The 27,889-nt window shown below is 38.5% G+C and overlaps 1 protein-coding gene and 2 non-coding genes across 3 annotated transcripts; 2 read left to right on the plus strand and 1 right to left on the minus strand.

Annotated features, from left to right (window-relative positions):
* Positions 1 to 173: 173 nt before the first annotated feature.
* On the minus strand, positions 174 to 245 carry trnaw-cca. Its single transcript has one exon. It is a non-coding gene; the product is annotated as a tRNA-Trp (tRNA).
* A 556-nt stretch (positions 246 to 801) lies between these two features.
* Positions 802 to 873, plus strand: trnae-cuc. The gene has a single exon. It is a non-coding gene; the product is annotated as a tRNA-Glu (tRNA).
* Positions 874 to 2,383: 1,510 nt separating this feature from the next.
* Positions 2,384 to 27,882, plus strand: LOC102231535 (beta-galactoside alpha-2,6-sialyltransferase 1-like). Its single transcript, XM_005811444.2, has 9 exons — positions 2,384 to 2,650; positions 5,947 to 6,032; positions 20,611 to 20,817; positions 21,029 to 21,397; positions 21,480 to 21,747; positions 23,251 to 23,348; positions 25,438 to 25,539; positions 25,778 to 25,952; positions 27,241 to 27,882. The coding sequence occupies exons 2-9, from the start codon at positions 6,021 to 6,023 to the stop codon at positions 27,504 to 27,506; spliced, it is 1,497 nt and encodes a 498-aa protein (XP_005811501.1). The 5' UTR covers positions 2,384 to 2,650; positions 5,947 to 6,020; the 3' UTR covers positions 27,507 to 27,882.
* Positions 27,883 to 27,889: the final 7 nt, after the last annotated feature.

Here is a 27,889-nt window from a genome sequence, read left to right on the forward strand (position 1 = left end):
GATAAGGTATTTTTTAATTTAATGGAATTGCTAAGAAAGTTATAAGGTGTCTTATTCCTAATCTGTTGTGCTTGGTTTTCCAACATTTATCATAAAGTATACTAATGTAATATTTATCATTGTATTATAAATTTCTTAGTGTTTTTCAAAATATTAAAGGGACAAAAAAACAATGACCCCGACGTGATTTGAACACGCAACCTTCTGATCTGGAGTCAGACGCGCTACCGTTGCGCCACGAGGTCCTGTCCAAATGGTCTTCGTAAATCTATATATGAAGAAAGGGAGATCTTGTGATTCTCTGAGGTGTTAATATGATTGTAAACATTGCTCTGTGTCTATTTGAAATGCTGGAAGATAACATTCGACTTAACCGTGCGCTGGTTTTTGGCAGCTTAAAACTATCGGCATTGGCAAGTCAAAGAAACTAGTTATTTAAAAAAAAAAAAAGCTGAATTCTGTCTGACTATTATTGAATAAAGGTTTACAGACAAGTGACAACAAATGTCTACTAGCGTTACTTTTTCTTAAACGGAAAAAATACCAGGTACTTTCTGTCGTGAATACATGCACAGCCAATGAATGGTTAGCTTAACACGTAACCGTCCTACAGTGTACATTTTAGGACATCCTCGGATCTCAGAAAAACATCCTTACTCAGCAGAACAGACGGCCTCAGATAGCAGATCAATCGACAGAAACCCTTCAGATCTATACATCCAAAAGAACATATTCTCAGATAACAGGAAAAGCGACAGACACCCTTCACATCTATACATCCAGACGGTGAACGTCGTAAAGTCCCTGGTGGTCTAGTGGTTAGGATTCGGCGCTCTCACCGCCGCGGCCCGGGTTCGATTCCCGGTCAGGGAATTTCTTTTCACAACTCGATTGACCTGAAAAATGTTGACTAGAATGTAATCTACAGATATAACGTTTCGAACTCCATATCTGTATATTTGCATCAATTACTTTTTTGTATAACCGCATTATATGCTTAATTTCACTGACCGTCAAACAAAAGCTATGTAACTCCTGATGAATGGTCCACAGCTACATCAGAATCTGCTATGTAAATCTCGTTTTACGAATCCCAAAATATTAAAAGTTTTGAGGGAATTTATTCAAGCACCGATAACAGACATGCCAAATGTGAGAAGACCGATGTTTCTCGTGTGTATCTCCATCCTCACCCCTGTTCTGCAGATTGCTTGTCTTGATTTACAGCAATGGAAGACTGACAAGCCTAGGGATTTAGAATAAGCCGGACGTAAAGCTGGATGCCTTCAAAATAAAATAAAATAAAGTATATTGGTAAAAATGTATTTATGGTATAAATTTGCAAGACTGTCACCTCTAATTTCAGTCCAGTTTTTCCATTCATGTGCAGAAGCATAAATATTTTGTAACTTAACTCGAGTCAAGCAAATCTCAATCTCGTTGTAATCTGTTGATGACAATGACAATAAATCTTATCTTATCTTAAATTTAATTGGCTGAAACTAAGCTAAGCTACAAAAACATAGCCGATACATGACTTGAATTTATCCTTAATTAAACGCATTTCCCCTCACAGTGTGGTGTTCAGAATCAGAATCCTTAGTATTTCAAAGAAAATGATGTGGATAGTGGGAGAGACAAACTTCACAAAGACTCCAGCAGATGTTCAAAACCAGGTGCTTCCTGCTGCAAACATCTGCATCACTCCACTGCCAAGGACAAGATTAAGTTAGCTGAGTTTGATTTATAGAGTTGCTGGACTCAATCTTAAAAATCCTTTAATCTGGATGTCACCACTTATTGGAAGTCTACTGGGGACTTCTGTCATGTTGTCATGGATCTTCCTGATCCACATACAGAATCAGTGCAGGACACAGAAAGAAAGATTTAAAGGAGCTTATTTACAATAAAATAAGAAAACATGCACAGTGAAGGAAGGCTTCACAGTACATTCAGATATTCACCCATTCATGCAAACATTTATACGCTGTTCATGGCAAGCTACTGGAAAGATACTGGACAGCGAGGCACAGCTGCCTTGGGGTGGTCTGACGGAATCAATGCCATGCACCAGCAGCACTTGGCCTTCTGGCCACCACCAGCAAGAGAGGTGAGTGAAGTTTCTTGCCCAAAGACACAACGATGGAGGCAGATGGAGCAGGCGCTCTGTGATAACTGTCCCTGCTGTTACACAAAGATGTTGAATGGTAACTGTTTTTCTGTTCATCCTTAAAATTAATGAATAGTTTAGATTTTCATTTTTTATTAAAATTATTTTCATTAGCCTGACTCTTTAGGGGTGACGACTGAGAGTAATTCCGCAAAAATAATTTTATTCTGAAAATCCTCTGGGAAACACATTTACTCCTTGCTCCTGCTTGCCACTCTGTCCTGCAGTAGCAGCAGGCAGTGCGGTAATACAGAAGGCTTGGAGGATAAGGACCCGAAGTTCTCTCGGCCTCGTTCCTCCAAATGCCAACACCGGACTCCGAGGGAGAACTCGGATAGCACACCAGGACAGCGGGGCGGCAGGTCGGGACACTCAGCGAGAACATGGCGGCGGCGACAACAACAACGACCTGCTCTGTCCCGTGGCGTCAATAAATCAAAGAGACCGCGCGACATAACGGACGAGCATCTCTTAACCCGGGTCAGCGAAAAATAACACAACCTCTAATAGAATGATAGATTTAGTATTCATTATTTGTCTGTCTCCCTGTGCATTAGATTTAATATCTAAAGCTTATTTTACTGTATGGAAAAATTGTCCTAATTATTACCGTATCACTGTTACTGTCTAGAAATATATAATTTCTTATCCATCCTACTACATCAGTAAATCCTTTACTGTGTGTGTCCTCATCCGCAATTTAATTCACATCCTTGTGGATGAAATTGCGCGCAAGAACTCTTCAACCTTGAAGTATGTCGTATTTTGCATAGAAAAAAATAGATGAAAGGAAAGGACCTACTCCGTATTATTATTATGGGATTATGAATCCCAATAATAATCTGTCTTTTCCTTTACCTCCAGGTTTGTGAAACATAAACTGAACAGTGAGCAGTTATCTGATTTGCTCACTTTTCTAATTTAATCTGAATGTTGGTGAACCTTCCTTTTTTATGCATTAGCTGCATCATCAGTATTGTTGACAACTTATAATTATACATTGATGCCCAGTTTTCACTCTGGAGAAAATGGGCATTAAGACTTCACATGCATTCTTGTAGATACGTCAGCAATCATTCACATATTAAACTGAAATATTTTAGAGTAATCTTTATTGCATCATAGACGAGTGCTGGGTGTCAGGAATTTACTGTATATCTCCTACAGTATTTTGCATAAGTTTTTATTATTGTTGTTTTGAACCTTTTCTCCTTTTGTTTCAACCACAGACCTGAATATTTTTCATTCAGGCTGCTTCAGGATGCCACTTAAGAAGTGAGATTCATATCAGTAAACTGCACACAGTAACATTTAAATATGTTTTGGGATTTACTGAAATTTATTGACACTCTTGCGGAAAAAAATAGCAGAGAAAAGAATAAATATAACATTTCTGAAAATGCTGTCAGTTTTATTTTGTATTTAACATCAGTAAATGTTGTTGTCTCAAAATTCATCTAGACAACAATAAAGCAAAATTCTCATCATAGTAAGACATTTTTCACAATAAATGATGAACCATACGATAAACTCTACATTATAAACTTTCAAGTTTAGCTACAGACTCTCAATTAGACTTAGATTTAAACTAAGTCCTGGACTTTCTAGCAAATGAATAGTCTTTCATCTAAATCCTTCCATTGCAGTTCTGGCTGGATGTTTAAAAGTAAAGGTAATTTTATTTATATATCACATTTTCAGCAACAAGGCAATACAACTTGCTTTACATGAATTAAAAGGAAATACAAACAACAAATAACAAACCAAAGGAAAGAGCAAAAGAAGAAAAATAATATAACGTTGATCTAAACTAGGTGTACCTGTTCAGGGTTGCTAAGTATCCTCTGGTGTAATTCCATTTCTGGGTTGGAAGAACAGTAGTCTAAAAAGTAGTCTAATAATGTTGATCCAAAGTATATTAACTAGATTCTCCTATTCAGGATTGGTAGACAGGTATAAGTAAGTATCCTCTGGTCTAATTCCTTTTTTGGGTTGGAGGAATAAGAGTCTAACAAGTAGTTGCTAAGGTAGTTTTTCTGGGTTCTAAGTTTGTTCTAATCCTTGTTCTGGGTTGCTAAATAAGTGTAAGTAAATATCCTCTGGACTTGTGAGTTGCTAGATAAAAGTATAAGTAAGTATTCTCTGGACTTTCTAGGTATGCTCTTAATTTGTAAAAGTAAGGAGTACTCTAAGTAATAATAAAAACTAAATGTTTCTGTTCTGGAAGATGTTTTGGGGGGTATAAGTTCTAATTATGTTCTTTGTTCTAATTATTTTTTTCTGGGTTGCAGTAATAGGAGTCTCTGCATAATAATCTAAAAATTATTCTAAGAAGTATAATATAGGTCTAAATAGTGAGTACTCTACATTTTCTAAAAAATTAAATAAATAAGCTAGAGTGACTAATCAAATTCCTATTCTGGGTTAAAAGTGAATACTCCACAGATTTTAAATATTAAAAGGGGAATGAAATAAAAAGAGGAAAAGACACATTAGGGCACATGGCAACATTCAGACAAAACAAATACATGAGTGAAGGCGGTGACATCACAGGGCCATGAAACTACTTTGCTCAGCCTCCTGGCAGAAGTCCGATAAAGATGTTATCAAGGCATAGCTTTGGGAGTGCTCAGCTCCACAGTTGAATGGATAACAAAAGGGGGTGAGGTGGGAAGGAGCGTTATGTTTAGATATCTTCAAGTTCTTACAAAAACCCCTCTCAAAAAAACATGCAGTCTGTTTTTCCCAATAAATTTATATTTTTTGGTGTCTGGATAATGAGTAGTTTCAAAAGCCGCCCGAATGTAACGTCACAAATCAATAGGCAATGCCCCTCACCTAGCAACCCCAGCAAACTTCAGTTCATCACCTAGCAACTCGGAGCTCCAGCACATTTGGGCTGGTTTAACCACTACATCCGCTATACAATGGCTGCAGGAAAAGACGAGAATTTTATTGTTGACTTGCCATCCAGAAACTATTTGCTGCATTTTTGTTGGTTGTGCATGAGGCTCTAATGCTGCTTTTTGAAGATGTATGGTTGTGTAATTGCACATCTGTTTGCAGCCATTTCATGTGCAAGTGTAAACGTTGAGTGGGGGTGAGGGTGTCCAACAGCAGCTTATTTGGATTTAAAGTGACAAGAGCCCTAAAACAGGTCTTTCTGAAAGGAGATCAAAATAGGCAAAACTGAGCAGACTAAAATTACATTATATGAGAGCGATTTTGTGAAAAAAAAATGTAATGTGCATGTTTTGTACAAACCACAGACCCATCCTAACATGTTCAATTGAGCGTAATAGGTCATCTTTAAAAGCTGTAAAATAGACTACAAATTTATCACCATCACAATACCAGAGTGTGCAACATTTGTATCTCAGATGACTGTTTTGTTGTGCAGTAATTGTTGGCTAATATTGTTGGCTAATATGTATTTTATGTGCTGGTGTACTATTTAGCCGGACAGAGTCTCACAACAGCAAATGCTCACACTGGACACAAATGTCTTTGCCCAAAATGATAAAGGTCACAGAGTGACGGACACATGGAAGAGAAGAAAAACGTAAATAGGGATTTATTGCACCTGATATCACCATCACAAGATTTTCTTTAAATATCCTGCAATCTTAAGTAAAACTTTAATTTACCTTTTGGAGGTTTTGAGATAGAGATTCACCAATCCCATTTTCTCTGCATAAATAGCCTTGTTATTTACAGAACTCCCCCAAAACATTCGTATAACAAAACTGATGTTTTGTGCTTTTCTCCATCTGCAGAGAAGATGAGGCGAGACCTGAAGGCTGCAGTGTGTTTCTAAGCAACAACAATACAGCGTTTGCTCAAACACACCATGGGCTACAAGGTAAAAGGTTTGCCGCTTTGAACATTTAAAATAATCACACTAGTGTTTAAGATGAAGACGGTTTTCATTCATGGATTGTGTGAAAGCTTAGCTGGCTCAATGTGGATGAAGATCTGGCTGATTCACTGCAATAGCAGATGCTACAGATGCCACGCTTGTTTCTTTGTTCTGCATACTTGTGGTTGTATGAATCATTCAAGTTTAAATGGAAGAGTGCAGAACATAGAGGAATTATTTCATTTTGTGTACAGTATATTACAGAAGTCAAGAGGTGCTAAAGAATAGACCCTTTATTTTGTTTGTTTACTTTATTATCATGTCTAGGTCTGGATCAACAAGGCTTTTTATGTTTCTCTCTAAGGGAAAAGGTTTCAGGCTTTTGTTCCTGAGTAAAGTAAAGTTTAAATTTATTTTGGAAATCTAAGTTCCAGAGTCTGGAGGAAGAGTGGAGAGACACAGAATCTATTTTAGTAGAACTCTATTGGGAACTTTCCTCACACATTGATAATTTTTGCATCTCATTCCTCTGGGTTTTATCAGCTCGGGAACAAGGCAGCATCCAAACACTTGATGCTTCCGCCTGTTGATAAGTTTATGGAAATTAAAGTGATATTTTCCAGCGGGACTTGGTACCTGGCCATACTGTCGTGACAATAGTGTCAATGTGACTGAATGACCAGCAAATAGGTCTGACTTAAATCTAATAAAGACTCTATGGAGTATTGTTAATAGGAACATGAGCAACACTAGAGCCAACAATTCTGCAATGATCCAGCCATTTCATACATTTTATTGGTCTTAAGCAACATTGTCATTTTCTAAGAAACTGATTTCTAACTTTTTTCTTGCTGTAAGTCACAATCAACATTTTAAGTGGGGTTACACTGATAAATCAGTCTCAGTTTCCTTGACTTTGAGAACGCGATATTATCCACCAATCTAATCTACTTCTGCAAAGGTCTGAAAGTCAGCCGCAGTCTCCTTCTGCTCTGTTGTGAGGGAAGACTGACAGACCAGGTCATATCTGCACATATATGGTTAACAGTCACCCCACTGTTGCTAGCTTAACAAATAAATATCATATTGATTTAGTGGAAGACTGATTCTACTAAAATGTACCACAGAAAGCAATTTCTATCTGTGGCAGTTGAGTTGTACAGCTTCTCCCTTACTGTTTGGCAGCACTCATATGTTTTAAAATTTTCTCCATAAGTCACATATTTGAATTATGTTTTTACTTGTATGTATATCTTTATAATTTATGTCATGGTTGTCTTCTTATTATTTTTATATTCTATTCTTTTCACGATTTTATTATGGCTGCAGCTGTATTCTGAATGTGATATTTAGTGACTTTTCAGACAAAATAATTGGTATTGTTAAAACTCAGAATTGATTTTTAACAAATTAATCAGGCTTTTAAAAATTGGCCAAAAAACTCTTAGTTATATGAAAAAAGACAATTGAAACATATCATTGTAGCTAACCTATAGACATGAATATGTGTCTTACTACTTTATTTGCTGAAGCAAAAATCACACTTTCTGAATATTACAGTTTACTGTTTGAGTAATCAGCACATCCAGCAGAATAAGGTTAAATTTGCAGAGCAATTTTGTGTAGATAATAGTTAAACACAGCATTTAACTAGCATTTCAAGTAACAGTTGAAATATTTAACTTCATGAAAAACTGTGTTGGAAATGTTCACATATTATTAACCAGGCTCATTTAAATCATCTTCCTGTATTCTGCTGAACTCCAGTTGCACATCTTATATTAATGTGGTTTGAATCATTGCTTAAGTTTCTCCCCTGCAGCTGGATTGAGTTCATCATCAGGATTAGGTAGACATGTCATGTTGCTGGCGACCAATCAGGTTCTGTGTGATTTGATGCTTCGTTGATACCTGCAGACACAACAGTCTGACGCTGTGTCAGTCTGCTTGTCACGATTAAATTGCACGCTGCTGTAACAAACACTCAGACTGTTGCAATTCATAGCTTTTACTCTACTTCATACGATCATACACAGACATCTGCAGGAGTTTTTTAGGCCTTATGTTTCAGACGTGTTAAAAAAGGCTACATAAATGTAAGGCTGAAATTATTAATCATATTAATAATATTAATCATAATCAGTCATGATCAATCGATTATTGAAATAATCCTCAAGTAGTTGATTAATTGCTAATTGGAGTATACAGACTCAAAAGAATACAATTTGTGGAAAAACCCTTGACTAGGAGCAGTAATTAAGTTTTGCATTTAAGATAAAGACACCTTTGTCTGTAAATATAGTTGAGCCAAAACTCCTCAAGTGGCATAGTTTTAGCTTCAGATTTACTACTTATTTGGTTAAATGAGAATGTGCTATTTTAAATATCCAATTCATCAATTGTCAGAATAATCAATAAATTAATTGGTTGATAAAGTAATCATTAGTTGCAGCCCTACATAAATGTGTGCTTTAGTGATGTCCTTTGAGGGGACGTTCTGCATTTTCCCTCAGAATAAAAACAGATAATTCTTTCAGTCACTGCAAGACTCAAAATCCAGAATAACCTCTGGGAGATTAATGTGAATGTCCTCTGCAGAGAGAAAAATACAAATGTTAGTGAAGTCAGGGACTTGAAGTGAGATCTATTGACAGATACCAGTTAAAATCACCATCTGTCTCTGACATTGTTCCAAATCTTACACACAGTCTTTTGTTTCACAACAGCTGTGTTTGATGGTGATTTACACCTATAGTGAGTCCAATATGAAAAGTAGACTGAAAGCTGTGACAAAATACAGTCAGTTTCCTCTCTTCAGTGCTACTTAGGAAGTTACTTAAATTACAATTTAATTTCCTAGTTTAGATGTATTATAACCAAATAAAGAATGTATTACTTACAATTTCCCTGAGAGAAAATCCCAAAAGGATTAATAAAGAGCCTGTTTTGGGTCTCAGTGAGTAAATTGCTATTATTTCAAGAATAAAACAAACATCAGCACAACAACAATAGCATTTTACCTTGGGAGAGGGGATCTAGTATAATTGACCAACCAGTCAAATATAATTTTAGTTTACCAAGATGCATTAATGAACAGCTAAAACTCAAAGATTAAACTGAGAGCATCAGATTGTAGCTATGGTAACAAAACAATCTAACTATGAAGAATGTTCATTGAACTTTTACAAAGTAAACTTACCAGATCCTTAAAATCTTAAATTTAAATGTTAAACAATTTATAATCTTTTAATTAAGCTGTGCTGAAACCATTAAATCAAATTAAACACCATTGATATTCTCTTAGTTAATTTATGGCTTGGGCCGGTTCTAAATGTGATCAGCATTACATCATGTTTTTAGATCCACTAACTGATGACGATTTGGATTTAACAGAAATTCAAATAATTGATATTTATTTTGTGTTTTTTTATTTTATTTGTTCTTTTAAAACTATTATTGTGGGTGTAAATATTGTTGGTTATGTCTTCCAGTGACATAATTACTCAGTAGTATTTTACATTTCCTGTCAACTTAACATTGTTTAATACAAAAACATGGTGCTCCAACCACTGGGCTTAGCAAGTTTTCTGGGGGAAACCCTGCATTGTCCAACACTGTGGAGTGCCTTTCTGTCATAGCTGTTGGGCTCAGAGCAAAACTTCATAATTCTTTTCTTTCCTGAGTTGTATGGTAGGGCTGACTGCAGTTCACTGCCCTATTTGTTTGTTTCCCCCGTCTGTTTACATTTTGAACTCAGCCCATGCAACCGACCGCACCATTCCTTGACCCCGTTCAGTTCTATGCAATGGAATGGTACAGTTAGGGAGGAGCTACTGGCGTCATACAACGCAGTCCATTGATTGGACAATAGAAGAACGTCACTGCTTGCCACAAGCACAAGACATAAACACCAGAGGGCTTTTCTTTCACCTCATCTCCTTAGACGTGAAAGAAAAAAAAGATACAAGCAAGTAGTAGTAAGGTTTGGTAGACTGTAGAACTTCAAACATTCTTCACTATTGTTGACAAAAGCGCTATTCAGAGTGAGCTCAATGGATCTGTGATAAATTAAAAGGTTTTGTGTTAGTGAGTCAATACCGATTTGCCGGGAGCCCAAGTGTAACAGTGTTTAGGTTTAAGTTGTAGAATCCCACTTGCTTTATATGTATCAGTGCACTGGGGAAATAGCGCCACCCCTCTCTGTGTGGTTGGTTATATGTTGCTGGCTCCTGTACTCAGTGCCAGTCTGTGAAAGCTGCACGAGAGGTCAGTTGCATTCTTCAGCACACAGTATAAAAGTGTTAGCAACATAGTAAAAGATCATTTTTACTAACTTAGACAAATAGTATGTAATGACTATTTACTACATGTGTGCCTGTCACCAATTTTTGTACTTTTAGCTTTGTTAATATTGTAAAACACTTCATGTGCTACGTTAAAAGCTAACATCTCTGTTGTAGTGTCCTGAGTGAAGCTGAGCCGTTGCACTGATTTGAACCCCGATGTGTTTTCATTCAGGTACATCATTTATTATTGTATTCGTCATTGTACATTGAAAATATGAATGTTTTACTGTAATAACGGCCAGTCTGTGAAAGCTGCACGAGAGTGTGCTGAGTGAAGCTGAGCCATTGCACTGATTCAAACCCCGATATGTTCTCATTCAGGAAATAAACTGCCTGATCACCCAGAAACTCCTTGTCTTCATTAAAAAATCTACACAACGCAGAGTCGAGGGGTTACTTGGGCTGGCCTAGTACAGTGAAGTGAAGCAGAACCCGGTTACACAAGTTCCATGCATCCTGGCATTGACACTCTAATAAGATTCAACCTGGTTTACATTTTCCCAAAATTTGGTTTTGTGTTTTCCAGTCTCAAAAGGTAATCTGAAGACACCAACATGGATCATGGAAAATCACTGTTAGGATTACGTTGTACAAGCTGCTACACCACTAAAGCTTAGTTACAGACAATGTTTCCAAATAAAGGTGGGATTTGGGGGAATGTGGTGGATTCTTGGTTTTGTAATTTTTACCATGTTTTGCATAGTTTTTGTAGAAGAATCCATTTGATTTCATATGTCCTAGCTCAGTGGTTCTCAAACTTTTTTCAGTGATGTACCCCCTTAAAAATATATTTTTAGTCAAGTACCCCCTGACACGGGCAAAACATTTTTGGAATAAAAAAGAGGTACAGTGCTGTAAAATCACTACCTGATTTATTAAAGCCAAACAAATATAGCCAAACATGAACACACATTTATATTTTATCGAACTTTTTACAAACTAATTTTTCCCAAGACTTATTATGAGGAGCCTACTGATTTTTTAAAGATATTTTGAAAAGCTTCACGTACCCCCTGCAATCCAACCTTTGTCTTCACCTTCCTCATCTTCCTCATCTATATTACTTTCTGACTCTAGAACTTTTAACATTTTGCACATTTCATTTTGCAAATGATGAAAGAGACATTTCCAAGTCTCTTTCATCATTTTCAGTTTCAGAACCAATAATACCTTCAGAAATTTTTTCTTTTTTTAGAAAATGCAAAACCATCTTCCTCTGGTGTTTGACTGCATCCCTCCTCCTCTATTTCTTCAGAATCTGTTTTTCTCTGGTGAGTTTTTAGTAAACTCTGACGCTGTCCTTCCACACTGTCATCTTCCTGCCTTTCCTGTGAATCGTTCACTGTTTGGTTTTTCAGGATTTGCTCTCCGTCCTCTAGCACACATATTTCAAGCACTTCTTTATCACTGTGAGCATTTTTCTCAGACGTTTGCCATTCTGTTTCTTTTAACACTGCGCTCCCTGAGACTGGGGCCTCAGCTTGATTCGGCAATTTTTCGCTTTCCTTATCTGGAATTTGCGCCGAAATATCAGGAACAAGATTTTTTCCAGGACATGCTCGAACCAAGTGACCAACTTCCCCGCAACCAAAACACACCAAAGTGCCCGAGTTTACATAAATAGCATAATCAAACTCGTCCACTTTCACATTGAGCACCAAGTTAAGGTCTTCATTCTTTTTATTCAGAATCACAAGGACCTGTCTTCTGTGTGAAACAACGTGCCTTAATTGCGGTGACTTGCAACCCGAAGGCATTTTCCTTATCGCGAAAATAATTTTCCCATGCCACGACAGCTCTCTCACCAACAATTCATCACTGATGAACGGAGGTATATTCGCAATCGTGACTTTTTTAGATGGAGTACTCAAAGGGGAAACGGACAAAAAAACATCATTCACAACAATGCCTTTTTCAATCAATTTGTTTGCCTTCTCCACTCTGTCAACAAAAATGACCACAGCGCTGTTCATTCGAGCAGCAGATTTAATGCTGCTGCAACCTACAACTTCTCCCACCGCCAAACTACATTCCTACATTCCTACACCGTCATACTGGGATTATTGGGTATGATTTTCAAACCATGTTGTCTCCTAAGTTTGGTCAAATCCATTTCCGGTATTTTGCGCCAAAAGGCAAAATGTCGGTATTGCACACAAATATGTAACCAATAACACTTAATCCAACTTCACAACCACAATATTTAAAGAACAATACCCAGAAAAAAATCCAATAAAGATAGAGAAAACAAAGTTAGAAATTCTCAATCCCTCAGTCCACTCACCACATGCTCCTCCACCAAGCCCCAGCATGCAGTGCCAAAGAAAGAAAGGAAGAAAGAAACAGAGCAACGAACTAGATGTGACTCAGGATCAGAGAATCCGGCATTGAATAGTAAACAATCAATATGAGCGGCAAATCAGGTGAAACACATGATGATTAAGCGGCGCAGCAGGTGATTGACGTGATGAGTGAAGATTACTGGTGGTGAGCGTCAATACAAACGATCAAATAAAACTAGCAACTAGCAACAACTGAAGAGGACATAACAATAAACCAAGAGAGGATAATACTAATCACAGAAAACTAAATGGAAATTAATGAAGAACAAAATGCAAGAAACTAAATTAAATACAGAGGAATAAACTTGTATGGCAAGACCCATCCATCCATCCATCCATCTTCCGCTTATCCGGGGTCGGGTCGTGGGGGTAGCAGCTTCAGAAGGGAGGCCCAGACTTCCCTCTCCCTGGCCACTTCTTCTAGCTCCTCCGGGGGTATCCCGAGGCGTTCCCAGGCCAGCCGAGAGACATAGTCCCTCCAGCGTGTCCTGGGTCTTCCCCGGGGCCTCCTCCCAGTGGGACGTGCCCGGAACACCTCACCAGGGAGGCGTCCAGGAGGCATCCTGACCAGATGCCCGAGCCACCTCAACTGGCTCCTCTCGATGTGAAGGAGCAGCGGCTCTACTCTGAGTCCCTCCCGGATGACTGAGCTTCTCACCCTATCTCTAAGGAAGAGCGCAGCCACCCTACGGAGAAAACCCATTTCGGCCGCTTGTATCCGCGATCTCGTTCTTTTGGTCATGACCCAAAGCTCATGACCATAGATGAGGGTGGGAACGTAGATCGACCAGTAAATCAAGAGCTTTGCTTTATGGCTCACCTCTCTCTTCACCACGACGGACCGGTACAGAGCCCGCTTGACGGCAGACGCTGCGCCAATCCGCCTGTCGATCTCCCGCTCCCTTCTTCCCCCATTCGTGCACAAGATCCCGAGATACTTGAACTCCTCCACTTGGGGCAGGACACCCCCCCTGACCCGGAGAAGGGACTCTACCCTTTTCCGGCTCAAGACCATGGCCTCGGATTTGGAGGCACTGATCCCCATCCCGGCCGCTTCACACTCGGCTGCGAACCGCTCCAGCGAGAGCTGCAGATCATGACCTGATGAAGCCAGTAGGACCACATCGTCTGCAAAAAGCAGAGATGAGATCCTAAGGCCACCAAATCGGATCCCCTCAACACCTTGGCTGCACCTAGAAATTCTGTCCATGAAAGTGATGAACAGAATCGGTGACAAAGGGCAGCCCTGGCGGAGTCCAACTCTCACCGGAAAAGAGCCCGACTTACTGCCGGCAATGCGGACCAGACTCTGACACCGGTCATACAGGGACCTGACAGCCCGTATCAAAGGGCCCGGTACCCCATACTCCCGGAGAACCCCCCACAGGGCTCCCCGAGGGACACGGTCGAACGCCTTCTCCAAGTCCACAAAACACATGTAGACTGGTTGGGCGAACTCCCATGCACCCTCCAGGACCCTGCCGAGGGTGTAGAGCTGGTCCAGTGTTCCATGACCAGGACGAAAACCACACTGCTCTTCCTGAATCCGAGGTTCGACTATCCGACGGACCCTCCTCTCCAGGACCCCTGAATAGAGCTTGCCAGGGAGGCTTAAGAGTGTGACCCCTCTATGATTAGAGCACACCCTCCGGTCCCCCTTTTTGAACAGGGGGACCACCACCCCAGTCTGCCAATCCAGGGGAACTGCCCCTGATGTCCATGCAATATTGCAGAGTCGCGTCAGCCAACACAACCCTACAACATCCAGAGCCTTAAGGAACTCCGGGCGGATCTCATCCACCCCCGGAGCCTTGCCACCGAGGAGCTTTTTAACCACCTCGGCGACCTCGTCCCCAGAGATTGGAGAGCCCAACCCAGAGTCCCCAGGCTCAGCTTCCTCAATGGAAGGCATGTTGGTGGGATTGAGGAGGTCTTCGAAGTACTCTGCCCACCGACCCACAACGTCCCGAGTAGAGGTCAGCAGCACACCGTCTCCACTATAAACAGTGTTGGTGCCGTACTGCTTCCCCCCCCCCCCGAGACGCCGGATGGTGGACCAGAATTGCCTCGAAGCCATACGGAAGTCTTTCTCCATGGCCTTTTATTGGGCAAGACCTTTTGCCCTATAATTAACACAGAGGACTACAGTATATGGCAAGAATAAACAGTCATTGTTTTCAGATAAAATGTAAAATAATATTGTTAAAGTGCCATGAGTTTGTTGAGACCACATCTAGTGCCAAGAAGAAATATATTTTACAGGCGATTACAATAAGGAACTTATCACTTATTTATGTTTTTAATTAGATTTGATATATTTATTTCTTCAATATTATTTTTTATGACAGTGTCAATGTCATGAGGCTCGTCAGTGACTCCATAACACTTTCAATCTGACTCATTAGGATTTGATTAAGAGCCAGCTTTGGTCTTTGTAATTTCTGTTCAGTAAAACTATTAATCTATAAATCAATAGTCAGGTCTATATAAAGATATATTCTATGTTTATGTCCCATATTTGTATGGCATTGAAAGGATCTAGAACTTTTGTTTTTCCAATGAAAGCACTGGTTTGCACAGTAAATGCAGTGTGGGTGAAATTTTATGAATGATACTCTGATGTCCTATTCTCCTGAAGGCAGCACAGAGCTGCACCACCAGAAACTTACAGAAACACTGAAGCGAAGAATAGTTATGATTATATAGTTGCAGTTCTACCCATGTTTTAATGTTGCAGAGCACTGTCTTTTTGCAAATAGTTTAAACTTTAAACTGGCATTGTTGTACATCTTTTATCTGGTCATTTTGTGAAAGATTTAACAACTTAAATGGCACAGATCAAGAATATTTTTTTCCACTTGGCTGCTGTTAGGCCTACCGATTTTAAGTGGAATGTCCATTGAATTTTTCGTAGATGCCCGTAAAAATAATTTCTATTCACATGGCTTTTTTGCTCTCTGGGAAATAATTTTTTATGATAAACACAGAAACAACCATAAAAATCATAACATCAACAATACTGATAGTAATATTAATAATACAATACTATTCAGTCCAAAGTAGCCTACAAATTCTTCAATGGGGGCGATGAGGAACCTGGATAATGGATAGGGGGGCGCTGGCCCAAAAAAGTTTGAAAAACACACCTTCAGCATGTTGCTCCTGTGTCCCATGGTTCCCTCTCTAATGGGCATTACTGGAGAGTCTCTATGGGGAGGTGTTGCTATAATAGTAGCCTGATTGTGTTTTCAGTGAATAGTGTTCTGAATAGAAAACAATTAATCACGAGGCAGCTCACTCAAAGACGAGACTAAGAGTGGCTAACCAAATCTATGTAGTATAGCCAAGAACCAACAGTGTAACCACGGAAACGGAGAATAGAGTTGAACAGCCAAGAGTAACAAGTCGAGTCTTTCTTGTTTTTAAATGCTGTCCACAACCCAGCAAGATTCCCTGTGAGACTTTAGAGACTGTACAGCATATAAACCGTATTTTCCACATTCAAACAGACTGGAACAACATGCAAAAGAAACTTCTGAATAGGTTGGCATGGTGGTCTGTTAAAAAACTCTTTTTAAATCAGGTAGCTATAAGCAGACCAATAATGAGAGTTTTTACATGTTTATATGTATATAATATATACTATATATTATGAATATATTTATGGAGAATATATCAACATTGACATAATTTTAATCATAATTTTTTAATAGAGATCTACCAATCCGATATTAATATCTGTATTGGTCCTGATATTGAAAATTTTTTTACATCAGGTATCAGTGAATAGACATGCCATATTGGCAGAGCACTGTCTTTTTGCAAATAGTTTAAACACATGCCAGTGAAAATTCTGTTTCGTGCTCTGAGTGACGTCATGCTTTATTATTTATTTTACATTTTATTTCGAATTCTTAATTGCACTTTCTGAACTATTTAAAAAAAAATGTTACAGTTTATTTTTTACATATTTGACCAAGATAGTCATCCACTTGCTTTTGCCAGTTTCAGTTTCATTATTATTTAGATAGCATTTATTGTCATTGAACAGAATTCAACGAAATTTCCATTGCAGCTCCCATGCAAAAGGTCAAATATATACAGTAAAAATAAGCAAGCACACAATAATAATAATAACAATATATACAACTAAATTAACTAAAGGCACTCAACCACACCAAAGAAGTAGCAGCAGGTCCAATTATGGCAAAGTACAGATGATGTGACAGTGCAAAGTGCAGAACAATATGACTGTGTGGGGGTGGGGGATTATTTTTACATTGGCTATTATACTCCTGTTTGCACTGACTGAACAAATTAAAGTTGTTTTTACATGTTTGACCAAGCCTGTGAAGCTATTGGTGCATAAGTGTGCTGTACTGGTGCAGAGTTATCAAATACATTTGTAATTCACTACATTTTTATATGTGTTTAAATAAGAAAACATTTTCAGTCAGTTCAGCACTGTTTTACCTATCAAATTGGTACCAGCCAATACTGAACCTCAGATATCGGCGTTGAAAGTGAGAAAAAGCGGATCGGTGAATCCCTATGTTTTCGGCCTTGAAATGAAACTGGTCCGATATTATTATTCAGGTTTATTTGAATGTTGTGCTGCCTATGCTGGTGTTTTTTGGGGGAGACAGGGTTGGTTTTGTCGTATTTGTTTGGGCATGTGATAGTTAGGCCTGTCGCAATAAACAATAAATCAATTAATCAATTAATCGCATGATAAATAAAAATTATCGACCTCATTTTAATTTATCATTTCTTCTTGCCTTTTTCTCTTTTTATTGATGACACTGGATGAGAAAAGGCTTTTCATGACAGTCTGAACAACATTGGTCAGATTTTTTTCAAATGTTACCCAGGCCCCGTGGATATCTGATACGTATCCGATTCAAATGTGACTTAACGTCCAGGTTGCATTCATCAGACCTGAACATCATTGATAGTCAACAAATTTCTTTATTCTGCACCCTGATGCACGCAAGTGGGAAGAAAAACAACAACCATGGCGGACTATATTAAGGATTAAGTTGTTAATATGCTGGCTTCAGTCGGACAACAACTTCAAAATTGTAATATATGCTCCACCGTTAGCATCCACGTTTACTTCCGCAAACACTGAGCACTACTTCTTTTTTATGGCGGTTGGCAAAAGACTAAGCATTTTCTATATGACGTTATTGTGCCCTCTACTGTGCATGCAGGGCACTTTCAGGTCATTTGCAGTTTACACTGGAGAACACATACACGTCGCATATATTTGGAAGTGTGAACAGCCATGGCAAAAACATCGGAATTGGGTCACTTCAAGCTGCAGTGTGAATAGAGTCAGAATTCGGTCTGATTAATCATCATTCTGATGACTCACACATGACAGTTTTCAAATGAATTACCTAACAATGGAACACTGAGGAGGGCAGAAATGTAGAGAATTACAGAGATGGAGGAACACTCGGTTACAGAGGAGGGCTGAGTTGGTAGTTAGGACGGAACACTTTGTGTTGTCGGCTCTAAAATCTCTCTAGTGTGGTACATCACTTCCTGGTTCTACTCCAATTTATCCTTCCACATAAAATAGTTCCATTATGTTTCACCATATGCTGTAATCTGTTTAAAATAATTTGGTGATCCAGTTTACCAAAGGTGGCACTCAGACCCAATAGCACAAGGACTGAGAGCTTGTGTGAATCCAGATTACACGTAAAGTCATTTACAATTTTGAAAAAGGCAGTCTCTGTACTGTGGGTCATCCTAAAACCAGATTGATACTTTTCTAAAATGCCAGTGTCATTTAAAACATCCATCCATCCATGCATCCAACCATTTTCTAACACCCTTGTCCCTAGTGTGGTCGGGAGGGGTGCTGGTGTCTATCTCCAGCTAACGTTCCGGGCGAGAGGCGGGGTCACCCTGGACAGGTCGCCAGTCTGTCGCATGGCAACTGAATAAAAACAAGCTTTTCTAAAATTTTACTTAAAAATGCTAAGTTGGATACAGGTTTGTAATTATTAAAAACACTACGATCCAGATAACTCTTCTTCAGAAGGGGCTTTATCACTGACATTTTAAAGGGCGTGGGGAAGAAACCCATCTGAAAAGAGCAATTTATAATACTTAAAAATTTCATACTGAAAACATCTATAAAATGAATGACAAAGTAATGAAGAAATTGGGTCCAAGATGCAGGAAGTTGGTTTGATTTGAGAGAAAACTTTGCTGCGTATCTCTTGCATCAACAACAAAATTGTCCAGTGTTTCCTTTATTATTTTTGTTACTGTTAATTATTTTGGCAAAATATTCATTTCTTGAATTTCGGACAGCAGAGTTGTATATGTTAAGCTGTTCACGCTGTTTGTCAGTAAGTTGCTGAGTGTATTGTTTCTGTTTGCTTTGTACCTCGGAGCATTGAAATTTCATAATTCATAATAGATGATATCTAAAATGCCATTGCTGTTAATTTGTTTTCACGAGACTGCCAGGTGGGAAGCAGAATTAAGCAGACTGTTGTTGTGGTCAGCCATGTTGAAACTGTTGGTTAGCGTTCTGTCACTACAATACAACAGCAGCTGAAGGTTACTCAAATGTGAATAAACCACAAAGATCACATCAGGCGGGCCGCTGAATTGAAACTGAGCAGAAAGAAGGCAGTTTATCAGTGTCTGTATTTACTGTCCGATGATCATTCTACCAGTGATGGCTGTGTCTTGAGAGCAAGGTGGGTAAAATTAGCTTCTAGTGATAGTTAAATGTGCTGTTGGACATTCCTGCAGTGTTAAGGGTTTTCTCATTGAACAATAAATCATCAAGCAAAACAAATTGAAAAATTAATTGGAACTGCCAGGACTCTGTTTTTGTGTTTGGTTTTGCATCTTTTTCAGCACTATGTTTTAGTTCACTTTAGATGAGCCCTTCATGGTCATTTTAGTTTTATTATTTGAGGTTATTTATTGTGATTAGAATTGTCTTGTCTTGTTATTGCTTTCCTCATTTCCAGTCCTTCATAGTGTTTCGAGTTAGGTTTATTTTTTAGTTACTCTAGGTTCTGTTACTCTTATATGTCTCAGTCTATGTGTACCTTCCTTTAGTGGTTCCAGTTAAGTTATTTCTTAGTCAGACCTTCTAGCTTCCCCCATAGTGGTTCTAGTATTTCTTATCTGGTTACTTTAGGTTTAGTTCTGTTATGTCTGTTTCCATGCCCATTTTCCTTCAGCATCCCAGTTGGGTTATTTCTTAAGTCCTTCTAGCTCCCCAGATAGTGTTTCTAGTTTTCTTATTTTGTCACTTTAGGTTTAGTTAGTCATTTGACTGAATCTATGTCCATCTTTCTTTAGTGATTCTAGTTAGGTTATTTCTTTTGTATAGTCATTCTAGTTACTCTAGCTCTATGTTCCTTAGTTCTTATTGTTAGATCAGCCTTGTTTGGGATTGTTTATTTTTTCCCTCAGGTCTTTTTCTCTTGCAGTTTATCAGGTTTTCTTTAGTCTTAGTGTTTATTTAGTATTAGAAGTATTTTCAGCTCCCTGGTGTTTCCTCCCCCTTGGTTTCCCCAGGATATTTTTTTAGCTTCCCTGTTCCGCCTTCTCCCCGCAGCCTCAGCTAGCTCCTGTGCCACAATTTTACATTTTTAATGGCTATTCAAAACGGCAAGATTCATTTCATTTATGTAATGGTTCAATTTTGTTTTTTTAAGTCAATTGGAATTGGAAAAAAAATACCTGAAACAAGAGATGTTGTCAGTTGGTGATGATGTTATTCAAATGTGATGTAAAAGAGATTTCTTTGTTGTTTTTATGGGCATATCTTTTATGAAAAATTCTCTTACAAAAAAAATGTAGTTTCTCTTTATGCAATTTACTTTCTGTTAAGTGATATTTGTTGTTTAGATTCCCGGAGCAGCGATGGACAGGGTCAGCTTGCTGTGGCGTCTGAGGCGTCGCGCTCGCCGTGGAGCCATCTGCATGACCTTCTTCTGCATCTCCATGGCTCTTCTTTATGCCCTGTGTGCTGAAAATAGTGTGCCTGTCACAGATGCCATCTTTGGTGTGAGAGCACGTACCAGGGCTCAGCCTCGTACACACTCAGTTGTCAAGGTTTGTTGCCATTCTTCATTCTCGCTGATATTAAAGCTCCATGTCTCCATGTCAGTACAGCATGAATGCTGTACTGATTCAGGACAATCTAATAAAAACTCTGAGAAAAAACTTACAAATAATGGGATATTTTTGGATAAACTACCTTTATTTCCTCTGAACAATAAAGAAACATGCTTGAAGTATGTCCTCATCACTGTGACCTGCTCAGGTGCTGCGAGGCGGAGCAAAATCAATCTACGCAGACCCTCAGAAGCACCCGGGTATAATTGCAGGTGACCCTCACCGCCCAATCCCCGTCTTGTCTTCACCCAACCACACCAACGAGGACTGGGCGTCTCCACCAAAACGAGCAGCAAAAATGAAAGAGTCCTCAGGTTTTTTTTCTCACCTGCTGCCAGGCCCTTTCACACGAGCACTGGAGACTCTATTCGTAGGCCGCCGTAAAGGAGAGCTAAGCGGCAAATCGGGCGACTCTGAATTCTTCGGGTCTAAAGGGATTTTAGGAGATGTGTGGAATGATGAGATGTCCAGCAGCATGCTGGGAAACAGGCTGAAGAAGGTGGTGCAGAACTATCAGGTGAGTTAATGCTGCCTCTACACTCATCAGATGAACTTATTTCTTTGCGATTGCTTGCAATAATTCGTGGACGTTCTACCAGGCGATGAATAAATATGGCGTAAAGGTGTCTGGACCTGGTGGCAGCTCCAACCGGCCGAAACTGAGTGGCAGGGAGCTGCTCTGCCAGCTCAAGGAGAAGGTAGCGGTCACCACTTTGACTTCTGATCATGAGCCTTTCTCTGCGTTGGCCTGGGCTCCCCTGTTGCTACCCCCACAACAGCTGACCTCTGACTTAGGGCCATACAAAAGCTGTGCAGTGGTGTCGTCTGCAGGGTCGCTCCGCAACTCCGGACTAGGCAAGGAGATTGGTGAGCTGTCTCATTGTAACAACAAAATAAAAATTCTAACCTGAAATCAGGATTATCAACATGTCTTCCAGGCAGCAGCTGAACCGGGTGTTCCACTGGTGAAAGAAGAAAGAACCCAGTTCATTTAAAACAATTGAATCAAAAAATTACACAGAGTAGAGTTCTGGTCCATTTCCTAAGGCTTGAATATTCAGCCCTATAAGGCCTACTGAGAAAAATGTCTACATTATGTCCAGTATATACTGTACATTGACATGGTCTCCAGTTGGTCTCTGTTTTGGTTTTTGAAGCATGTTTTGAGTTTTTGTCTTGTTTGATGAACCGTTGTGTCAACGGTAAAACCACCCTGCCAAACAGTTCCGCTCGGATGAACAAAGTTTGTGTTGCCAAACAACTCAGAAACCACCAAGGGTCGATTCTGAAATAGAAACTATATGATCACCATTGTTGCAGTTTTCATTAAAGTGAATTTAGAACGGGACTGTTATGCTAAACCTACTTTAAGGTTTATATTATGTTATATTATTCTCTCATCAAAACATACCCAGAGTGTTGCTTTGATTCTTTCATGCATGTTTTAAGAATCCTTGAATTTCATCTGCAATAACTCTGAAGAATCTTTAATGAGTTACAACAACATTTAAATTCTATTAATTAAGTATTATTGAATTGAAAGGGTAAGAGACAGAGGAAAATTTCAAGGCGCCAGATACACCTTTGATGCAAAGTCAAATGTCTTTTAAGTTGTTTTTGATATATACAGCATTTTCATAACTGCGGGTAACAGTTGATTGTGCTATAAAACATCACTCTGTTTGGAAAATACCGCCCATTAAAATCAACTTCCCCAGAGAAAAAAATCCCTGTTCCAGAGCAGATATGTTCAACATCGACTGAAATTAGTTGATTCACATGATTCTGAAAACTTTATTAATCCATATGAGCAACTTGCTTAGATATATAAATTGTATAATATACATTTGGCTGCATTTTAAAATTTGGACATTGTGTTAAGATCAAATCCACAATAGGTTATGTTGTGTACCCAACCAAAAGCCGCTATACAGTAATTTCAACGTTGAAAAACAATTCAATTTTATCATTACTACCCCAAATTTAATGACCTTCACTCCAGTAAATATGGATGGGAAAACTTTTTGGTCCAAGCTAAAAGCTGCCTTTATAATTCTGTTAAAATATTAACAGAATTATAAATGTTATCTGCCTCCAAAATTAACAGGCTGCATGTATTTAATTTAAAAAATTGCTTGTGTATGAAATCATGAACCTGCAGCTGTGAAATCCAAACCAGCTGCATAAATATGTTTGCTCAGACAAAATGGCTACATGTTGACTCTTTCTGAAGAATCACATGACATTGTGTGACATGAAACCACATTGTGGTTTCTGTTTTTGCTATTTCTGAACACAAAATGAATGTGTTGCATCAGTAACTGCTGAAGTTTGCTTCCTCTGAAACTGTCTGTTTTGATTAAACCCCAGACACTCATGATGCGGTGCTACGGTTCAACTCTGCTCCCACCAGCGGCTTTGAGAAAGATGTTGGCTCCAAAACAACCATCCGTCTCATTAACTCACAGGTAAGCCTCCAAATGGTGGCTGGTACTTGGAAGATGTGCCCATGTTTACCACTTCATTACTTTCAATTAATGAAGTGGTAAACATCTGTGGCTGAACGTATTCACACTCAGTGCAAAAACTGGTCATAGCCAAAATATTTATCCAGACATGTTTCAACCTTGTGATAAATTTCTTAAAAGAATTTAGAGTTGTCGTTGTCATTGTCACGATAAATTCTAATTGATGTTTAAAACACCCCAAAACTGTCTGGATTGTTAATTTTACTATTTTATTGACTTCTTGTTTGATGAGTATCAATACATTTGAAAATATGTGCGCAATTTAGTTACACAGATCACATTTCTTTATATGCCCTAAAGAAGCAGAAATTGTATTACAAATGGTTGTTTTTCCAAGAGCAGTACTTGTTTGTGGAGATATTAATGCTCTGGCATAGTCACAGCCATACAATTACCTGAAAAAAGTCGTAATAAAATCCCTATTTTCCTAAAATTTTATCTGCAAAAACAAAAATATTGCCCCTTTGTTCCTCTTTCTGTATGTTGGTCACAGAAGACCTGAAATAATATCACAACTCACAAATCTGACTGCTTCCTAAAGGAGCCTTCAGATATTTTCTCAGTTTACTTGATCAGAAAAAAGATTCAACATTTTGTACATAAGAGCACAAAATGTGAACCTAATACAGCAGAAATGAGCTGCTGTTGTTTTTATCAAATGTTTGGACTTTTGGGTTTGAAGAGACTCATGTAGGTGTTTGCGTTGTGGGCGTTAAACTGCAGAGATGATCTCGCCTTGAGTATTTTTAGCTGACACAAGAAAAACCTTTGGCGCATGAATCCTCTCAAACAGTAAAGGTTTATGGATACAGTGAAACAGCTGCAAGTTTTACTTTACATATAATCACATATGTGTTATGGGCTTGTGCATGCATGTAAATATTTGCATCTCCTGTTTTGTTCACTAAAGCACAAAAACATTTTGTTTTCTCCAAGTCTTTAATATTTATTTTTTCATCACAGAAAATAAAATGTTTTCATAAAAAGAGATTATAGTAAACCAAAACAGATTTCTTTTGCATCTGATGATTTAAATAAACAGGAACTCGAAATGAAATTCAAATTTATTTTGGTCGCACAGCTTAAACATTTTGTCAAGTTACAACCAAACTTAAATGTGTTTTATGAGGAATTTATATGGCACAATGTTTGACAATCATGACCCACAATTTGTGCTGAGTGTTTGTTTTTTGCCAACTTTTTATTTGTGAAAGGACAGAAATGGTAATTGCACAACAAAAATAACCACAAGAACATTGTGATAATTACGCAAATAACTTTTCTTTAAAAACTGAGTAATCATAAAACAAACTTACATAAAGCAAAAAAAAGTTATTTGAGAGAGATTACAAGTTATATAAAAGAAAAGTGCATGTTGTACTCCTTACTGGGTAAAAAAGGAACAAAGAAAAAATATATATAAACAGCACGGACAAGACGTTGTCTAATCATCCAGTTCCTTTTTATAAAAATCAGTATTTAGAGGTAAAGAAGAAACTAATTTAGCTCTAAAAGGAGTCGGAAGAAGACTTACTGATTAGTATTTCTTTAAATCTGACATCGTCGCCCTTCAACATCAAAAATATTAATTGCTTTCTGTTGGTCTATGAAATATATCCCAATGAAATAATTTACCAATGCAGTTGCAACAAGAATCAATGTCAGCATTAAGGTTAACAATGTTAGGAAATCTTAAAAAAACAAAATAAGCCAGTTTCATAAAAATATTTAATTCCTGCTTCATCCCTCACTTTTTAATGTCTATTTGATTTCACAATTGTTTTCAGTGTAGCATGTGGACATCTTTATAATTTTACTTCATTTTTTTAACTGGAAAGAGGTGAATGTTTTCTTACTCTATTGGAGGTCTCCGTGTAGTTAGTAGTATCATATTGTAACATGCTGATATTACTCATTTAGATGAAGTTTGTTCTGCAAAGTGCAATCAAGTTGACTTATTTTGTGGTAGAAAAAGCATCTGCCCTCAGCAGGAAGAGAAGAGGATTTTAACAAAGTTTTTGTCTTCCAGGTGATGGCATCTGATGACCATCGCTTCCTGTCCAGTTCTCTGTACAGCTCAGGTGTTCTGGTTGCCTGGGACCCCGCCCCCTTTTCCTCCAACCTCAGTCAGGTGATTTTTTTTTTGTCAGTTTCCTTTTCATTCTCTTTTTCATTTAACCCTTATTGACAACCTGCCTGTGGTTGTTTCCTCTGACAGTTTTTCATTTTTTGTTATTTGTTTATTTCATGATTAACAGTTTAAATTAAACATGTCACATGCTGGCATAAACAAAGGAGTGGTTTGAATAAGAAAATCTGGCATAATCTATCTGAAACCTTTCTCCATGTGCTGTTCCTCCCTCCTGCAGTGGTACAACCACACAGATTATCCCATCTTCAATCAGTATCAGAGATATAGGAGGCTTCACCCGCAGCAGCCGTTCTACATCCTGCATCCTCGCTTCGAGTGGCAGCTGTGGCAGCGGATTCAGGACAACATGGCTGAACCCATACAGAAGAACCCGCCCTCTTCTGGTCTGCTGGGTATAGGAACCACCAGCTGTCTCACCACTTCCTGCTTATATTCTGTCCACTTTGATTCTGACATGTTAGATAAAAATAACTTCCTCACCCCAAATAAATGTGGTATGAAACCTCAACATGGGAACAGAATCTCCAGCTCTAAAAGTGACCAGTTTTGATGGTCTAAGTCTGGGCTTATGACCTTTTTGATATTTGTATCACTATTAAATTGGTTACTACAGAGCAAAGAATACTGGAGTCTAATTAGTTTCATTTCTTGCGGTTTGTGTAAGGGCAAAAACAAGGTCAGGAATCATAATAGTAACAATACAACCTTTTCAGTTCTAGTTCAGTTGTGATGGGTCAGTGGTTATGCTCATTGCCTCAGTCTTTTTTTTTTGCTGTAAGTGACTTTTTTGGATCTTTATCTTTTTCTTCTTTTTTTCAAAATCATTTTTGGCAAAAAAATTACTTGGGCCATTGTTTTAGGGAGGTGATGTTATTGTTCTTTGTTAAAACACTGTAATAAACTATGACCAAATTATTAGCTAAAAGTAATTTTTGCTGGTAGACACCTTAGGCTATTTTCACACAGCATGTCTTGATGCCCAAATCTGTGATATTTTGTGTGTTTGTATGGTTATATTTATAGTTTATTTCCAATGGGAGCCAACAGAATTGATGAGGGAAGCTAATAAATAGAACACAACTAATGGACTTGGTGTTTTGAGGAGCATTGCGTCCAACTTCTGTAAAGAGGTCTGTTGGGATGTGTAGTCAGAACCAAGAGTGGTGGCATTGTCATGTAATGCACCTCAGTTGAACAGACCTCATTAATAATTTTACAATCACCATTGTTTACATCTGGTCAGGCTACTTCTGGTGCAGAACTATGATCCATGTCTCATGGGGTGAAAAGATCGGAATTGAGTCTGAGTTACATTTGAGCAAAAATGAAAAATCTGATTTCGGTCACATTTGCTTGCATTATAAACATTTACCAATCAAGCATCACGTTAAGCTGTTATGGACTTCACTGGACCCCTGAAGCTGTGCTGTGTCTGGTACCGACATGATGGCAAGAGATTCTTTATGCCTGGAGATGTGAGGTGCATCTACTATGGATCAAATTTGTTGAAGCTCTATTGGCTTGAGATCTAGGAAAGTTGGAAGTCAAATTAGCATCACAGTGACCAGCATTTCATCCCTCACAAACACCTTGGTCACCTAAGCCCCTGTGACCCTTCCTTAGGCCACTTTTGATGTACATTTTCTCAAGTTCAAGAGAAATCTCCTTTTGTCTGTGCAGGTACCATCCTGATGATGTCAATGTGTGAGATGGTGCACGTCTACGAGTTTCTGCCATCTCGCCGGAAGACACCACTCTGCCACTACTATCAGCGTTTCTATGACGCCGCCTGCACATTTGGGGCTTACCACCCGCTGCTGTACGAGAAGAACCTGGTCAAGCGCATGAACCAGGGTTCCGATCGGGACATCTACAACCACGGGCGCGTCACACTGCCTGGGTTCAGTGCCATGAATTGCACAGCAGAAGCGGTGCAGGAGCACTGAGTGAAACATGCATGACAAGTGAGGATGGACTCATGTAAACCTCATATTTGCTGCTTTTCTTTAAAGAGTACCCTATGTTGATATTTAATGACGATCACACAGAAAACACTGGCGTGAAATGACAAAAACTGGCACTAGCACTTATATGTAGGTAAGCTGTTCCAAACTAAGAATTACATACAATCAAAACCTAAACCTCTGCACATTCCTTACTGATGTTTTAGAAAATTTGAGAATCCTTTACAGTACTAAGAAACATTAGCTAAACATATAGAGATATCAAATGATTTTAAAAAGTAACTGCAAATTCTTTCACTCCAAAAGCAGGATTTTTGTTTGTAAAAAAATTTTTACCCTGTGTCCTAAAAACTAAAATGATATAC

This window comes from Xiphophorus maculatus, chromosome 11, assembly GCF_002775205.1.
Source record: "Xiphophorus maculatus strain JP 163 A chromosome 11, X_maculatus-5.0-male, whole genome shotgun sequence".
Lineage (NCBI taxonomy): Eukaryota > Metazoa > Chordata > Actinopteri > Cyprinodontiformes > Poeciliidae > Xiphophorus > Xiphophorus maculatus.